This window comes from Bactrocera oleae, chromosome 2 (assembly GCF_042242935.1).
Source record: "Bactrocera oleae isolate idBacOlea1 chromosome 2, idBacOlea1, whole genome shotgun sequence".
Taxonomy (NCBI): domain Eukaryota; kingdom Metazoa; phylum Arthropoda; class Insecta; order Diptera; family Tephritidae; genus Bactrocera; species Bactrocera oleae.
The window spans coordinates 11,851,677-11,864,075 of NC_091536.1; the positions used below are offsets into that span (position 1 = coordinate 11,851,677).

Consider the following 12,399-nt stretch of genomic DNA (forward strand, 5'->3'; position numbering starts at 1 on the left):
TTCAATTTCGTGCGAAATCTTTAAATATTCTATACCATATGTACTCGTGTATAAATACTGTTCCATTATTTTGATTTTTTTTCGCTGTTGCCTATATTCAACTTTCTAGATGTACATATATTCAAATTGTAACTTAAAACACGAGATCAAATCTTTCTACTTTCTTAACTAAAGTGCTAAAGCAAAGTACATCATGATTGGTATTCGTCTGCTATCGATCTAGTAAATTTTTAAATTAAACGTCGAGAGACATTCATGAGCATTGAACAAAAGCAAACATTCACAATCATTAATGCTTAAATATTAAAATAACTGAAATATATGTATATGCAATACCAAATATGCCAAATATGCAATATAGAAATTCTAACGATAAACTAATAGTTCACTAGCTAAATTTGGTGAACAATAAATTTTTTTTCGATAATTAAGCAGCAAAAATGGATTGACTGCGTATGCAAAATCCATAGAAAAACAATTACTTATTATTGAGTGGGGATACAAGTGACATAATATATACATATCGCTTCTCGGCATGTCTACGTACATTATGAAGAAGTAAGTGCATACAAGTGTGTATATTCATTACTTCTTATCGTTTATCGCCATTCTTAGCGTTAAATTACTTATGCAGGTGTTTGCCAAATTAAAAGAAAATTTCAAAACCAAAAACAAAACTCATAAGAAAAAAATCAATTTGCTTTAAGATAATCAAGTTTCAATCGTTAATATCTTTTAGATGGGCAGGTTTATGAAAACCGTTAGAGAAATTTATTATTATTTTTCTTCACTCGTAAATTCGAATGTTTTGTGTATCTATGTGAAACTGTGTAGTGTCTAATAGCAGTTCTTAAAAACATAGCAAAATAACGTGGAAACTATAAGCAACTAATTTATGAGCAGTCAAGTCGGAATTGTGTCGAGACTCTCCTACTACATTCCCTAAAAATACTTAGAAACGCAGTAGTTAAAAATTTGGGTTCGTTAAATGGAAATCTTTTTTTTCGAAGCATAAAACTAAAAACAACAATATTACTTGTAAAAGGAGAAGTTTATTTTTTTACCAATGCTCGCGAGAATCGAAAGTAACGATTTGTATAATTTGATGTTTGGCAGACAGTTGAAATCCAAGCATTTTTGAGTTCGCGGAAAGTAATCTAACGAAAGTTTTACAGTTATTGACGCTGGTGATGAAACAAACAAAGCTCTACAATATGATTCTATTCAAATTGCTGGGAACCTACATATCTATAATGGCATGATGAGCAATACTAACACTTTACTGTCTTAAACTAACATAATATAATAATACTGTTATTATTTACAGACTACGTTTTGTAATATTTGATACTATTGGCCTGTTGAAGTAAGACTCAATTTGGTGACTCAATTTCCGCTTTTCCACATACGAATCAGAACGTTTTTTTCGGTCTATTTTGTTTCATTAAAAAACTTCATACAGCCATTTTGTGTAGACACTGTCCGAATTTCCCGCTTTAGGTATTCCATTCCTGTTCCATTATATATATATTCATTATTTTCAATAATATTTTTAGACATATTATCGATAAGAATTGTGTGTGAAACACAAACGAAGTGTCGAGCCCCCTTTAACTTTATACAATATATGACAGAAATTAAGTGCAGCATGACAAATTATTTAAAAGTAATTAACGGAGTTTTTAGTGTAGAATTTCAAAAAAGTCGATGTTTTTCATATTTTCAAAGAAATTTTTTGTTTTTTACTTATTGCTAGTTCATACAATTGTGACAACATTGCAGATTGATAGTCTTTTTTTTCATTTCAGAAGACTAGGAAGGTTGAAATCATGGGTATGCTCATGTGCCAATTTTTTGAGGCACCCACTTCATCGGCTGCCAGTTTTTTAAATTTTTAACTTTTTTTCTGCATTCTTGTAACATAAAAAAATAACTGATAAAAAAATCGATAGTAAAAATATTTTATGTCTCTAAACTAGAATACCCCCTTAAGAACGGCCCATTTTCAGCTGAGCTACGCGATTATAGCCGAATCAAAAATAGCGCGCCATTCGTTTCTTCTTCTCGCAGTTTGGCGTATTTCCAACAGCTCTGCTCCCACCAAATCTTGGCGTTGTCTCGGGTCGGGAATGATGAGCGATTTATAGAGTTTGGTTGTAGTTCGTCGAGAGTTGACTTTACTTTTCAATTGTCTACTCAATCGAAAGTAGCACCTCTTTGTTGTTAACTTGTGATAACCCCTGTATTTCAAGGCCAACATTATTATTAAGCTGGTTCCAAGATAGATAAAATTATCGCCCACTTTAAAGTTATGACTGTCAACAGTGACGTAGGAGCTATGACGAGAATTCGCTGATTGTTTATTTGATGACAGGAGATATTTCGCTTTATCCCCGTTCACCACCAGACCTTATATACATATGTATATTTTCTCATAGTTCCTACGTGATTATTGATAATAATAATAAATTATTTTTAATTGCGTAGACAACTAATTTTGGCTTGACAATAAAGGACAAATGAATTAATAAATACATATTGATTTCACAAACACGGGAATACTTTTCATATATTATATAATCAAATACACCAAAAACAGTAAAGTTTTTTTCAATACATAAATAAATGTTTTCAAATAATTTTTTTCTGAAGAAGAATTTATATTATATCAGCTTTCAACGCTGCTTGACTCTTAAAATGTAAACTACTTTTATTGTTTGCTAAAAAAATGTTTATACAAATTTTTTAAATATACTTTGATCACACTGAGTAAATCAAATTAGAGAATATATCTGTATGAGAATCATATGCTTAATAATTGCCTTATTTCATAACATTAAATTGGAGTGCTTATTATTAATATTGCATGCTTTTACCACACACTGTATAAATAGGAAAAAATGAAGATCAGACTTTAAATAACAAATAAGCAAATATTTCTATATATATATATATGTATGTACATACCGATATTGCCAGCTTAGAAGCATCGCTTCTTCTTCATAAGTAAATATTAGTGGTATGTTTAATAAAGTAATATAATTTTAGGCGCATTAAATTTCATCTGATGTTTGATTGAATCGTTGAAATTTCGAAACGGCAGACTTAAATAAAAATACCGTTATATAGAAAGTAGACGCATATTTATTGGAATCATATTGAGTGATGAATGTGGTTAAGAGATTGTAGAAAAAGATATATGCATATTCACCTAAAAATAGACTCTGCCATTTTCAAAATTAAATTTATCGAAAAACACCTTTTTTTAAGAAACTTTTCAATAAATTTTATACTTTCGAAAAATACCCTCAAGTTATTCTTGGTCATGGTTATCAAGGCAACCGAGATAACATAAAACGTTAGAAGAAAAAACCTATTTTACGCGTGAGTAAACTAGGGTTCTACTCGGACATTACTTTAGAAGAAGAACTCAGTACATTAGAATGGATCATAAAAAACTATTTTATTTTTTTTTCGTACTCTACAAAATTGGTTTGATAGACGAAGGGAAGGTCCTCCGCTTCACAGTTTTCTATTTTTTTCTTATTATCAGATATAAAAATTCAAACCACTCTTCCAAACACTTAAAAAATATTTAGTTTCATAGATTTTGTAAGAAATACGCTGCAAAATGGTCTCTTAAGGTTGAAGTTTCACTATTTTAAGACACATTCTTTTCCACTGAATTATAAATATAACTAAATGAAAAACGTTTTTTTAAATTGCAAACCTCGTAGCCTTGCAGGAAATTTACTGCTCTACAAAAATGTCTTTATAAGTTTTCGATTAAGTTAAGCGTTTACGAGATATTCAACGTCAAATAGCAATGCCTTTAAAAAGAAAACAAAAAAACAAAAAGAGAAAAAAGATACCAATTTTGTAGAGTAGACAATTTAAATAGAGACAGATGAGTAAATAAGGGGGTAAACATTCACATTGAAGTGATGGAGGAATATTAAAGTATTTTCCAGTTTAATTTAACGTTTTTGTTCCTTAAAAGTATGGGCATATATTAAGAGGTGATGATAACATGGAATAAAATTCTGTAAAGAAATTAAATAAATATTGTACATCATATACTTTATATTTTGCTATTTTATAAAAAATTGGTAAGGCAGTACTAACCGCAAAGTAACTACCAAACTAAATATTTAATTAAAAAAAGATCTTTACTAATAATAAATATATAAAATATTCATTAAAACACAGTAATATAACATATTTAAATATAGTGCTACAAGCTTCTATACTCTGTAATGCATTACTGAAACTTTCTCTCGTGCTTTGTTGAATATCTTTGTGGTTTATGCTCTCACTTAAGCGCCCAACTGGGACATTTTCTTGATTAAAATCGCAAATACATGATCCAACAATTTGTTCCAAGACGCCTTTTGTGCGTCGGTCAATTTCGCCGCTTCACTTAGAACCGTCAGAATTGAATCCCTCAACTCCAAGTAAGATTTTTCCGGTATCTGACGTTTAACGTGTGACTTGGCTAAGTCTTCCCAAATTTGTGCGATCTGCGCTTCATTGGCACCGAGTACTTTGACGGAATTGTCGAAGACTTTCATGATTTTCGTTACATGCGAACGGAAGCGTTCGTTTTTCTGATGTAATTCAAATATAAATTTATAAGAATAGACGAAAAATCGTTAATTGGTAGCTCACATTCAAATCAGCGACTGGTACATCCTTGAAGGGAAAATGCACCAAATTTTGGGGATATTTGGTGACAAAATGCACTAGTATGGCCGCGCCAGAGTCGGTCAGATTAGTTTTTGGCACTTCCCAGCTTTCTTTGATATCAGAAACTTCCTGAGTAGAGAAACCCATTGTATGCCTTTTTTTTGTACACGTATTGGTATGAGGCGTTAAGCGTCTGAAAGATAGCGATAAAAATTATCAGACATACTAAAAAGAGTATTCAATAAATTACTCTATCTAAAATCCGATTCTGCTATGATTTCCATAGGTAGAAATATTATCCCCGTACGAGAAAAATAGAATAATGGTTAAAATTTATTGTAAGTCATACACAATTTCTGATAACATCTCATTTTCCAGATCTATGAATATTAAAAATTGTCTATGTATTGTCTGGAGTCTTGTACATTATAGAAATTTACGATTTGAAAAGTAAATACTGCTAACCGTAATCTATTGACTAAAAGTCAATGTTATGGAAGGTCAGCTGATCGTTGGTATTAATAGGTCAGCTGCTGCAGAACTGAAGCCGATAAGCATAAACTCATTATTAGTTGAATTTTTAGGAGTCGGTTAACAACATCGACGGTTTAGTACTGTCAGATGTTTTTGGGGGTTTTCTGAAATCCTGTGTATCTACTAAATTAGGAACTGGAATTATTAACGGATTATTCTTATTTATCTTGCGTGTCCTCGCCATCTCTACTTAGCCAACCTTACTAATAAATTTTATCAAAGCACACACAAGGCTTCAATATTATTGATACAATTTCTTCCTACTCCAAAGTATAGTCATAGAATCATAAGATTGTCGTTATATACATATGTATGTGTATTGCTGTGAAAGTGTGCGTGCGCATCATTAACTGATTACAAATGCTGGCATTTTCTATTGATTATACCTGTGGGATTCCGAAAAGTTCATTTAGTCGAACGGTAATTGTAATTAACAAAGTCAATTAACTTGTTTGCACAAGAAGTTAAGCGTGGGAGATAAAGCGTGCATGAAAGTTACCGCACGAATATTGGAATAGTTTGCTTTGACGGAAATGACAGAAATCGATTTGTTGTTATTGCGGAAGAAATGCATTTCGTTTCTTAGTCGAATGTTAAGTTCAAAGGACAAAAACAAAATGATGATTTATGATAGATGCCATGAAGTTCAAATAATTGTCGTAAATAAATAAGTACATACATATCGGCGATATTGAAATTTACATTGTACATAATTGACTTTGATAAGATTAATACCTTATTATTCATTTCATAATACCCAAGTACAACATGGCTTAGTTAAGAGTATTGGCTATTAATTTAGTGGAAAATGGTAATTTTTGCATTAAAATCTAGATACATAAGTATGTATATGTAGTGGATCTTATGAATTTATTAGGCAAGCTTTACTCCTACGCTGTCTTTTATCCACATGATAGCGACTTCTGCATGGAATCGTGATAAATACATGCAAGGAACTGTAATAAAAATGTATATTGTGTATATATACGGCAGGAAAGTTTTTATATTAGATAACTCACAGACTAAGAGCATATCTTGAATTACAGAATCACCACCTATAAGGTCCTGTTCCATGTAAAAAATTTAACTGCATTATAATCGAGTATTAAAAGTATTAAAGGATAAATACGATCCAATAACCAGCTGGTTATATATAAAAGGGTTACACAAGATATTCGCTATAAGTTTGTCCAAGAAATGTGGAACAAAAGACATCACACCGTCTTAATTTTAAAAACCTACTTCTGTTTTGCGAGGAGTACCCCGAATATTCAAACATTTTTTCTTAGGTTTCAGGCAACAGAAGTCTCCGAGTATTTAAATTATATATAGTTTATGAGATAATACATAAAAGCGGTCTGTATGTTCTTATATCACCGTTTAGTATTTTTGTTTCTATTTAGAAGTGAATTTCATCCATGTATACTCTTCTACGTAAATGGGTATCAACGAGTGCATGTAGGTATACTTATAATTTTTACTTTCTAGACACTACGTTAGAACTTGATGAAGGGTCGTCTGGCAGGAAATCACACTGCTCTAGTCTTACTTTGAGATCTGTATATACAGCAAAACGGTACCTGCAGGGGAAACTCTTATGAATGCTCTCGAGATAGACGTAGCTTAGTCATTTAAAAATCTCATTATATCAAAAAGATGGCGTTAGTTTGGTAGGTAAAGAGATTTTGAAGAGAATACACAAACTATTAACCAGTTTTTCATATATTTTAAGAAATGGTAAGAGGGAAACTCCTATGTTACAAATGAATAACCCTTTATTGTAAACTTTGTTGTAAAGAAATTAAAAGAAAAGTATTGAGAGGCACTGACTGTTGGTCAAAAGTAAATCACACTCAGTAGTAGTTAGCTACGAAACATAGGATTCAGAGAACGGCGCGACAAATTTTTGAAAAAAAATTCAGAACAAGTGTTCGCTTTCTATGACTTTCAAACCAACATATTTTTACTAGTTATAAAAGTAGCTATCATGATTCGAAATTTTACAAATTATACAAATGATATTTTCCTCTCAGTTAAAAATGTGCCTAACAACATATTCACTGCACATGCACATGCATTCACATATAACACTGCACCGGTTCAATAATTATTATTATACCCGGAAGAGTGTATATTAAGTTTTTCATGAAGTTTGTAACACCCAGAGAGGAACGTCGGATACCCTATAAAGTATATATATGAGTGATCAGCATGGCTTTCCGTTCGTCTGTCTGTATATGCACGAACTAGTCCCTCAGTTTTAGAGATATCGAACTGCAATTTTGTACACGTCCAAGAAGCTGCTCATTTGTCGAAACTACCGATATCGGATAACTATAGCATATAGCCGCCATACAAACTGAACGATCAGAATCAAGTGCTTGTATGGAAATTTTATTTGACGAGATATCTTCAAGAAATTTGGCATGGGTTTTTATCCAAGACAACGGTGCAAACTCGGAAAAAATTGTTCAGATCGGATACCACTATAGTATATCGCTGCCATACAAACAAAATCAAATTCTTTTATACACTCTGTTTTATTTATGAATTCGTTGTCGCCGAAGTTAACGTTTTTTTTTTTGTTCTTTGAAATTAAAAGAAGTCAGAAAACTGTTACATAATTGTTGTGATTTTAACATCTTTATTACATTTTACACCTTTTAACGGATAGTTGTGATTTTCTTTGCACCGCTTACCTGCTTTGAGACACAGACAAATAATCGTGTATTTGACTTTAAGTTTGTTCACTGATCAGGCGTCTACACTGAAACTCACTGACAGCGGCTCACTGGAGTCTAAGCTGCGAAATTGGGTTGCAAGTAATGTTTACTTATGTCAGTGGACAATTGTGCTGTCCGTGCTAGTTTACTGATGGTAGGAGACTGTTTGGCACAGAAGCGCGACAGCAAACTTATAAAGCCTTGGCAGCGCAACGGTGGCCAGCTGATGGCGCACGCAATGTCAATAGGACGTATGTATGTTTGCAAGCGATGGAAAAGCAGGCGTATAAGCTTACTTACTTTGTGTACTTTCGCTGTCGCGGTCAACAGCAGCTATGCGAGGCAGGGCGAAAGAAGCATCTATATTTTTTTATGACTTCTTGAGTTGAGTACATTTATTTTATTTCTCAGATGGTTTGGGTTTTACTTTTTTCCGCTATTATAATGATATGTAGGTACAGGGTATTTTTTTTTAGACTTGTGGTTTTCAATGAGGCAATATTTGTTTCGGAGTTGGTCTTTTTTACAGCTGTTACTTGATTTATACTCATTTTGGTTCGCCATTTCATAATGAATAGACTTGCTTTGAAAGAATGTTCGGTGAATGGGCCCAAAACGAGATGGCCCCAGTTCCCGACTTCGCCAAGAAAAGTTTGTTCAGCTTGAATCTCTCTTTTGGTTGTATGTGTAGGTTAATAAACAAAATTATAGCATTTGGAGTGATGATAATCTACAGGCCATTTTTAAGACGCCGTAACACTCTCAAAAGTCACGGTTTAGTGTGCTCTATAGACAGAGGGAATCATTGGTTCATATTCCTTCAAAAATAAAGCGGGCCATAATGTTACAGTCAATGGGGAATGCTATAGAGCCATGATGTATGAATATTTCGTGTCTGAATCGTGGCTGACCTTTGGTTCCAAAAAGACGGTGCTAGCCTGAAAAAAGTGGTAGAAAATTGGGTTTCTCGGCTGGAATTTATTCGAACCAGCTGCGGCGGTCACTTGCCCGAAATCCGTTTTAAAAAATTATGGCAAATCCTTATCTTTATAATAAAGCTGAATTATTGATCATAACATTAAATTATATGCGTTTTATTTCTTCTTGAAAACCACATTTCTAAAAAAAAAACACCTGCTGTGTACTGCTGTGTGTAAATACTGCGGTGTGCTTTTTCCATTTTTGTTTTGCTTTGCTCGTTTGCTTTAATGTTTACACACTTCTTTGCCAATATATGTACATTTATATATTGGGTTTGTTTCACACATTTCCCTACAGCTAATTCTTCCAATTAAATTGTAACTGATATTAGAGCATAACAAAGCTAGCATGTAGGCACAAGCTGTTTATATTGTAGAAATGTTTATATAAAATAATACAGTGCGGTATTTCGCACATATCTTACTTTCTTCCAATGAAGTTATATTATAGATACTATCTTAATCGTATCATATACATAAGCGAGCATAATGTCTCAAGCAGGGCTTTTGTAGGCAATTATAGTTCTACAGCTTCTCTTGCCTATTCTTTTAGGCAGTTTTATTAAATTTACACCCAGTTTTACTCTTTTTTTAGATCGACGGCAACAAATCAAAAAAATAAGTATTGCTAAGTCTGACCCTGCTTGTCCTGTTCAAATCATAGTCGACTATAGCGTAATTGAACCACAAAACGCCATTAAACGGAAGCCTATCAAGTGCCATAACTAAGCACTAAATACGTATGTATATAAAGTGTAATTTTGCACAAGGGATTGCAGTAACAAGTGGCATGTATGGGCTAAAGACTTTTTAATGTGGGCGTGGCTTCGCCCTCTAAGAGGTTTAGTGTACATATCTCCTAAGACATTCAAGTTATTATAACGGTTCTGTTAAATACTACTATCAACATATATACTAAATTTAGCCTCTTCGGTCGATTTAATATCACATACTCGTACACGTACATATATCTCATTTGAAGGTGTTTTAATATAATTTTTGCTGATGCGAACTAAAACATAGCAATAAAACTAGGTCTAAGTTAAAGGCATTCCATATAAGTCAAGAAGATACCAAATTTTATTGTAGTTTATTCACGATTTCATCGAATAATTAATGATTAATTCTATCGCACATAAGCATGTATATGTACATATATACATTTACGCCACAAACTTGGGTACATGTTGTATGCCAGATAGTAAACTTTACTAGTAAAGCGATAGAATAGTCTGCATTCACTTCAAAAGTCTGCCGTTGACCAATAACACCGAACCATAATGCATTGTTTGTCAATTTTTAGCTGATTCGATGAAGTTATGGATAAGCGAGCAAACATATACAGGCATATATACAATATATTTTTGTTATGAATAAGTATCGAATAAAGAGACAATTATACCACAAACGCGAAATTCATACTTATTTACATAATAGAGCTAGCAAATGCAATATATAAATATTTATATTTGCACTAGTAACTTACATATGCATATATATTTTTTGCAACATCCTTGTACTATAAATAATAAACAACTTTGAAGATCACATGGTATTAATACATAGAGTGCTCATATCATATACAAGTATGGTGTCAAATTATGATTATTAAAATAATTTATAATCTGTTTCAATTTCGCGTTCAAATACAAGAAGATTGATCAAGCATCGCTCGGTTGAAGCTTGTTGTTTTTGTTAGTGTTATAGTCAAAGAAGTTATTTGGAAGTACGCTGCCGAGTTGATAGTCCTTTACCGGTTAAAGATCTACGTCCGTGCTGGTTACGTAGACCCGACCCTCGTGTAAATGTCTAGGGAGAAGCTTCTTCCACACTGATTACCGGGAAGAGCATCACTGATATCTATCTGAATTTTTAAATTGAGATAATTAGTATGCTCTTGTCTTTTTTATTTCGGCATGTAGAGCTTATTTCTACAACATTTATCATTAAAATACGTCAGTGACCTTCAATAGAATTATTGCCTATTTTGGATACTAAAAACGTTATTTTTGTCGAAAGTTGAGTATATAACTGCCACTGAGGGGGTCATGGATACAAATATAAATGAGAACTTTTTGAGAATTTGAAGCTACTCGATATTCGATATAAGCTCTCTGTTGAAACATGTGTTTTGTTTTTGTTAGATTCTGAACAAGTTTGTAACACCCAGAAAAATCTTCGGATCTTATTTATATATATATATATATCTTATAAATGATCAGCGTGACGTGCTGAGTTTATGTAGCCGTATTTGTCTTTTTGTTCAACTGTCCGTCTGTATATACGCGAACAAGTCCCGTTATCAAAATGAACTTCTTGTATGGAAACTTTTTTATTTATGAAGTGTATATAGTAGCTTCGGTGTAATCGAAGTTAACGTTTTTTCTTGTTTCTTTTTTTTTAATTTTAGACAATAGCTGCGAATTGAGAGAAACGGTCTCATTTTACTCTGAAGCATCCTATACTGTGAAATATGCTCTTAAATTCATGATCGAAAACCACTGTTTTGCTACTTGTTACTGGATCGTTAGAATCAATAAAATAATCAAAGTATTTTTCTGGGAGGCATATTGAATGTTCTATAACTTATATTTTCAAAAACCTTATCTACAGGGTGGCCGAGAAAAAAACCGGGCCCAGGAGTAAAAAGGTTAGGGTCTCCTCCCTTCAGGAATCTTATACTTTATACATTTTATTACATCTGTATTAAATTTGCTTTCTTCTTGATGTTGGATGTATAAATCAGTTCATACATAGCCTTTCAGTCAAAACTATTTTTTCAGATTATACCGGAATGTATGAATATAGGCATAGCAAAACTTGACTTAACCTTGTTTATAATCCCCAGTTGATAGGAACAGACATCTACTCATTCAATCATTTACTCATCGATCTAATTGATAAGAAAACGGTTCTTTTGAAATCTGTTGACTATCATGGTTAAGTTATTGAACCTGCAGCTTAAAATCCTACAATCTTCAATTATTTTGAACTTAGACTTGAGCATTTCGAGCTTTGGCGGCAGCGAATGCCTCGATAATGGTCTGGAAATCCAAGTTCTTGACTAATTCTGCCTCTAGACATAGGGTAACTAGTCCTGAAATCTTGTGCACCTTGTGACGAGCATGATCGCTGAAAAATTGTTGATCCTTGCTATAGCACTAAACGATAGTTCACCACTTGAAGCAAAAACGGGTAAAGTTCAAAATATTCACAAACCGATGTAAATATTTGGGAAAAGTCTTCCTAATTTTCGAGCATTAATGGCATTCAATAAGTTGTATGGAGTAAGTCGTGTTTAAAAATTGGCGTCATAGACGTGTATGAGGTCAATAACTTCAATGGACAACTTATCAGATACAACAACGGAATACTTTTTTGACATAGAAAGTGTTTCTTTTGAATTCAATTTCTTCTGTCAAGCTACTGACTATTCCCTTCATTTTTTGGAAAATACGGACCCCTTCTAGAATTAA

At 32.7% G+C, this 12,399-nt stretch overlaps 2 protein-coding genes across 14 annotated transcripts in view; one reads left to right on the plus strand and one right to left on the minus strand.

Annotated features, from left to right (window-relative positions):
• The window catches only part of Fbxl7 (F-box and leucine-rich repeat protein 7), a 249,608-nt gene that overhangs the window by 163,411 nt on the left and 73,798 nt on the right, over positions 1–12,399 (plus strand). The window lies entirely within an intron of this gene.
• LOC106623345 (globin CTT-VIIB-3) lies at positions 3,907–8,125 on the minus strand. Of its 3 annotated transcripts, none has more exons than XM_036372949.2 (4): positions 7,920–8,125; positions 4,937–4,954; positions 4,669–4,879; positions 3,907–4,607 (listed from the first exon to the last, which is right to left on the minus strand). In XM_036372949.2, exons 3-4 carry the CDS (start codon positions 4,831–4,833, stop codon positions 4,317–4,319), a joined length of 456 nt encoding a protein of 151 aa, XP_036228842.2. In that variant the 5' UTR covers positions 4,834–4,879; positions 4,937–4,954; positions 7,920–8,125; the 3' UTR covers positions 3,907–4,316. The 3 variants fall into 3 exon arrangements, with proteins under 3 accessions (XP_036228842.2, XP_069965206.1, XP_014101069.3); XM_070109105.1 differs by having other exon boundaries at positions 4,937–4,957; XM_014245594.3 differs by lacking the exon at positions 4,937–4,954.